This window comes from Lipotes vexillifer, unplaced genomic scaffold (assembly GCF_000442215.2).
Source record: "Lipotes vexillifer unplaced genomic scaffold, Lipotes_vexillifer_v1.1 scaffold692, whole genome shotgun sequence".
NCBI lineage: Eukaryota > Metazoa > Chordata > Mammalia > Artiodactyla > Lipotidae > Lipotes > Lipotes vexillifer.
The window spans coordinates 433,086-438,428 of NW_006769434.1; the positions used below are offsets into that span (position 1 = coordinate 433,086).

The 5,343-nt window shown below is 41.3% G+C and overlaps 1 protein-coding gene across 1 annotated transcript; it reads left to right on the top strand.

Moving 5' to 3' along the window:
* Positions 1-1,103: 1,103 nt before the first annotated feature.
* FTMT (ferritin mitochondrial) lies at positions 1,104-1,857 on the top strand. Its single transcript, XM_007445608.1, has one exon. It carries the CDS (start codon positions 1,104-1,106, stop codon positions 1,830-1,832), a length of 729 nt encoding a protein of 242 aa, XP_007445670.1. The 3' UTR covers positions 1,833-1,857.
* Positions 1,858-5,343: the final 3,486 nt, after the last annotated feature.

Below are 5,343 nucleotides of genomic sequence, written 5' to 3' on the forward strand. Positions count from 1 at the left end.
AACTGTTATATATATTATTTTAAAACCAAAGGCTATTTTATTTATTTATTTATTTTTTTTTTTTTTTTTTAAGAAGATTTTGGGGATAGGAGTTTATTAATTATTTATTTTTGCTGCTTTGGGTCTTCATTTCTGAGCAAGGGCTATCTCTAGTTGTGGCAAGTGGGGGCCACTCTTCATCACGGTGCGCCGGCCTCTCACTATTGCGGCCTCTCTTGTGGAGCACAGGCTCCAGATGCGCAGGCTCAGTAGTTGTGGCTCACGGGCCTAGTTGCTCCGCGGCATGTGGGATCCTCCCAGACCAGGGCTCGAACCCGTGTCCCCTGCATTAGCAGGCAGACTCTCAACCACTGCGCCACCAGGGAAGCCCCCAAAGGCTATTTTAAATTTTTTAAATTGTCCTTTTAAAAATATGTATCTACATCATAGATATGTATCTACATCAAAGTAACAAGTTTAGAGCTAGTTTATATATTCTTCCTACATTTTACATATCTGATTTTTTACAATGAAGATAAATTTTATATCTAAAAATATGTCCTTTTAAAAGAAAGCATTATCTTACTACAGACTCTTGAAAATCTGCCCAATATACTGGCAACTATTTCCATACTTAAATTTGTTAAAGTAACCCGAAAGTCAATTTATAAACATCCTCTTTGGGTGTAGACCTTTATTTACTCTCAGATGAATTGGTGGTGACTTTTGTTTTTCCCTATTTCACTGCCTTGCCTCTCCCATCCCTTGGTCCTTGGACAGAAAAAGGTCAGAGAGGGAGGGCAAGTGTGGCTTGGCTCCATCCTTTCTTTTGCAGCGTCTAGTTTTTGACAGTATTTGTAACTTACGTGAAATAGTAAATTACAAACGCCCAAGAGCAGAAGTCTTTCGGCGACTATGGGTGCAATGTTTGTAACTGTCATCTGCCTTTTCCCAACCGCGACTGGCGCGCGCCCCCAGCCTCCCTCCGCCTGGAATTCGGTGCCTCTGGAAGGGGTGTGTGACGCAGTCGCCGTCACCTAAAGCTGCATTCTGATTCAGATCTTACGCCCCGGCGCGCTGAGCCGGCCTGGCCTCAGTTTCCCCACTTCTAAAGAGAAGGGGCCATGCTGCCCTCTTTCTTGTTCCTCTCCAAGCACATCAGCACTTCGTTGGTGTCCCTGCGCAGGGCGCGCCACGGCTTCGCGCTCCAGCCGCGCTGGGTCCCCAGGCGGCCCTGGGGCTCCCCGCCCGCCGCCCCCGGCCGCCTGCTGGCCGCAGCCGCCTCCTCGCGGGGACCAGCAGGGCCAGCCGGCGCCCCCTCCAGGGTGCGCCAGAACTTCCACCCAGACTCCGAGGCCGCCATCAACCGCCAGATCAACCTGGAGCTCTGTGCGTCCTACGTGTACTTGTCTATGGCCTATTACTTCTCCCGAGATGACGTGGCCTTGCACAGCTTCGCCAGATATTTCCTTCGACTGTCCCGGGAGGAGACCGAGCACGCGGAGAAGCTGATGAGGCTGCAGAACCAGCGGGGAGGACAGATCTGCCTACAGGACATCAAGAAACCGGACCAGGACGACTGGAAAAGCGGGCTGAATGCCATGGAGTGCGCTCTGCTCTTGGAAAAGAATGTGAACCAGTCGTTGCTGGAATTGCACACTCTGGCCTCAGACAAAGGTGACCCCCATTTGTGCGATTTCCTGGAAACCCACTATCTGAATGAGCAGGTGAAGTCTATCAAACAACTAGGTGACCACGTGCACAACTTGGTTAAGATGGGAGCCCCAGATTCTGGCCTGGCAGAGTACCTTTTTGACAGACATACCCTTGGAAATGAAAACAATCAGAACTAACCCACAGGCTGCCTTCTCCACTGCCCAGGGTGTGCCAGGACCCAGAGGCAGCTGCTTCCTCGGCTTATTTTACGGACAGTGTTCAGAGATCTGTGGTTCAAACCATAGTTTTATACCAATTGTTCCTCCTTTCCTTTTATATTCTTCTGGTACAATGTCCCAATAAAGTGATTTGTAGAGAATATGTATGTAGCCCCATGTTAACAGTGGCTTTTTGCCCAGCATCAAGATAATTTTCCCAGCCCAGGATGAGATGGTATAAAAAAGACTGCAAAAAAAAGCTACTGAAATAGATGCAAACTAAATTTCTCTGGTTACCAAACATCATTCCAGACCATGACCCTTCACTAAAATTCCATGATATTTAACTTAACAAATGCCTGTTATTTTCAAGACCTTATGTTAAAGGTTAGAGTGGGAAAATGTGTAAGATAAACATGCAAAGAACTATAACAAGATGAAGAATATATAACACTGTAAAACTCATACATACAAAATTCTATAACAAATTTGTGATCTGTTTTTGAAGGATTATCTTACTACAGACTCTTGAAAATGTGCCCAATATACTGGCAACTATTTCCAGTTCCAGATTTCTCAAATCTGTGATCTGTTTTTGAAGGATTTTGTGATCACATTAATTCAAGAGAAGCTACCAAAGGTGTCAGTGCTGGTCTTGGAAAGTGACAATGTATGTTAGCATTCTAAGGGCTCTGGGAAGTCTTGAAATTAAAAACAAAAACCAAACAAAAAATCTTGGATCATTTTTTGTTTAGCTCAGTGTTTCCCAAACAAACCCAATCTCAGCTAGCTTTTTGTGCATGTGTTTTAACAGTGATAATATAACTGTACAGATATGTCTGATAAAAGACTATACAGACTCCATTTTAATATACCAAAAAGAGTGAATACACTGCAGAAAACACCTTCCTGTGGCCTTTAAAATGGAGTGGAAAGAATACTGGGATGGAAAATTCAAGCAGGGATCCAGAATGAAGGAGGCATCGGGGGGCAGATGTTTTCTTGGGGAGGTGGGGATGAGGTGCAACAAAGTGAGTAGGAGAATATTTGGTCAGTGGGCCTTCGGCTAGACTAAGAGTGCTGGGTGGTGTTTGGAAAGATAGGCTAGAGCACAACTATGGAGGTGAGAAGGAAGGGTTCGGTTCAATTTGGTGAGCAGTGGCAATGCATCGAAGGGCTTCCAGCAAAGAATGCTGTGCTTAAGTGTTGAGCAATCAGAAGTGTAGTTGTACAGAATAAAAGTCTGAAAACAACCTCTATGTTGGTGTTAGTTTGGGTCCTCTGAGAAACAGATGCCAAGATGGGATTAAGTGCACAAAAAATTTATTAAAGGAAAAAAAGAAAGGACATTGAGAGAAAATGGGAAAAGAGCTGGGAGAAGCAGGGAGAGCCTTCAGACTCCGTATGAATCTGATTCTGAGGGAAGGAAGAAAGGAAAGTTGTTTGCAGTTCTCCAGAAATTTCTGCAAGGCTGTCTGGGAGACCTCCAGCCAAAATCGCTCATCGGAGGAATCCTAAGTGTCCAAATGGGCCTGCTTAAGTACATTTCCAGCATTCAGTTATTGACTGGGAGTGACCCACAGGAAGTACAGCCTTGAAACAAACTAAGAGATAAATGGACTTTAGAGCACAGCAGCTGGGGTCCTTGGGAAATTGTACACCCTGCAGTACCAGATCTGAGAGATACACACACACATGACTGCACAAACTCAACAAAATGGTTTAAATTAAAATGGCATGCATAGGAACTCTCTGCAGCTATTAAATGATTTTATTAAACACATAATGATGTGGACAGAAATTCACAATGTGTTATCTTAAAAATAAGCTTATTACAAGACAGGGTTACATAATTGCATATATATAGAATTCCAGGGAAAATTATATAAAATATATGCATATAAAATGGAAGTATATATACCAACAAATGTAGCTAGATAATCTCTTAGTGATATTGTGTTTGATATTTATTTTCTTAAGCTACTTGTTCTTTTTAAAATAAATTTCTTATCATGGCTACCAATTATTATCATAATAAGAAAAATAAAAATATAAATAAAAAGGAAACAAAAAGGTCCTGAACCATGGTGAAACCAATGGATATAGAAACAAGGAAATGTTGGTGAGAGCTTAGAGGTAGAATCTTTTTAATTTTGCAAATGATTCAATGAAGAGAACTCAGAAATGGGGTATAAGAAGAAAATTATTAGAGCTCAAATCTGTGTTACCAGAGAATAGAGGACTTGAAAAAAAATAGGAATCACAATAGGAGGAATAATTGGGGTGGGGCAGTACATAATGATTTGCTTTTGATTATGCTGATCAATCTCACTATACATTCTATACTTAAGCTAGTTTATTTTGCTGCACAGGAATGCTATTACATTTCTGCAGAAAATCTCCTCTTCAATTCTTCTAGTTGAGTGTCTTTCAAACTGCATATTGCAACATATTAGTGGGTCATGAAATTATTTAGTGAGTTATTATTCACCTTTTGTTAACAAAATAGAATTGAAGTGAAAGTAAGTGAAGTCAGAATATTGTCTCCTGAAATTCTTAGTTTGTGTGTGTGTGTGTGTGTGTGTGTGTGTGTGTGTGTGTGTGTTCATGTATTTACATCCTGGATAGTGATATTTCTTATTCTATGTTGCTGTCAAAAACATTCAATAGCTATTATCCTAGATAATTATTTGACATTCTCATCTCAGATCTCTAGATCTCCTCCCCCTCCCCACTGTCAATTGATAATCCTCTTATTTCACTGAAAATTTAGAAGTAATCACAGGAGAACTTCACACTTTCTCCTCATTGACTTGATCACATATTTGCATCTGTATTCACATGCAAAGCACTTTGTCCTGCTACAAAGGTTGAAGCATCTATTCTGCTCTCTAAAACCAACCAATCTCCCACTGTGCCTGAATCCTAACCCTCCCACACACTCAAGGGCAAAAGGACATCACACCTACAATTATTCTCTCACTTGCATCATCGATTCTGCTCTTTCTATTAGTTGGTTCCCATGAGAAACAAAAATCGTGTTATTTCTTCTAATTTTTTTTTTTTAATGTCACCTTTGGACCTACATTCCCTTCAGCAAACACTAAGTTACCACTCTCTCTTTTACAACAAAAGTTCTTGAAAAAGTTATTTCTGCTTCCTGTCTCCAATTTTTCTGTTCTCTCTTGGTCTCTCCTAAGTAAGGCTGTGTTCACTGTTCACCACACCAGCCTTATTATTTTTCTGTCAAGATCATAAGTGACTCCTATAATAATAAATCGAGTGGTCATTTCTCAGCCTTCCTCTTACTCAACCAGCTAGCGGGACTTGTTATTTCTTAAAACCCTTGCTTACTATTCTTTATCTCCCTCTCCCTTTCTAATCCCCCTCATCTTCCTGAACTTTAAACATGAAACAATTCAGAATCAGTCCTCACATCTGGATCTCTTCTCTTCTTTATCTATACTTGTTTTCTAAAGATCTCATCCAG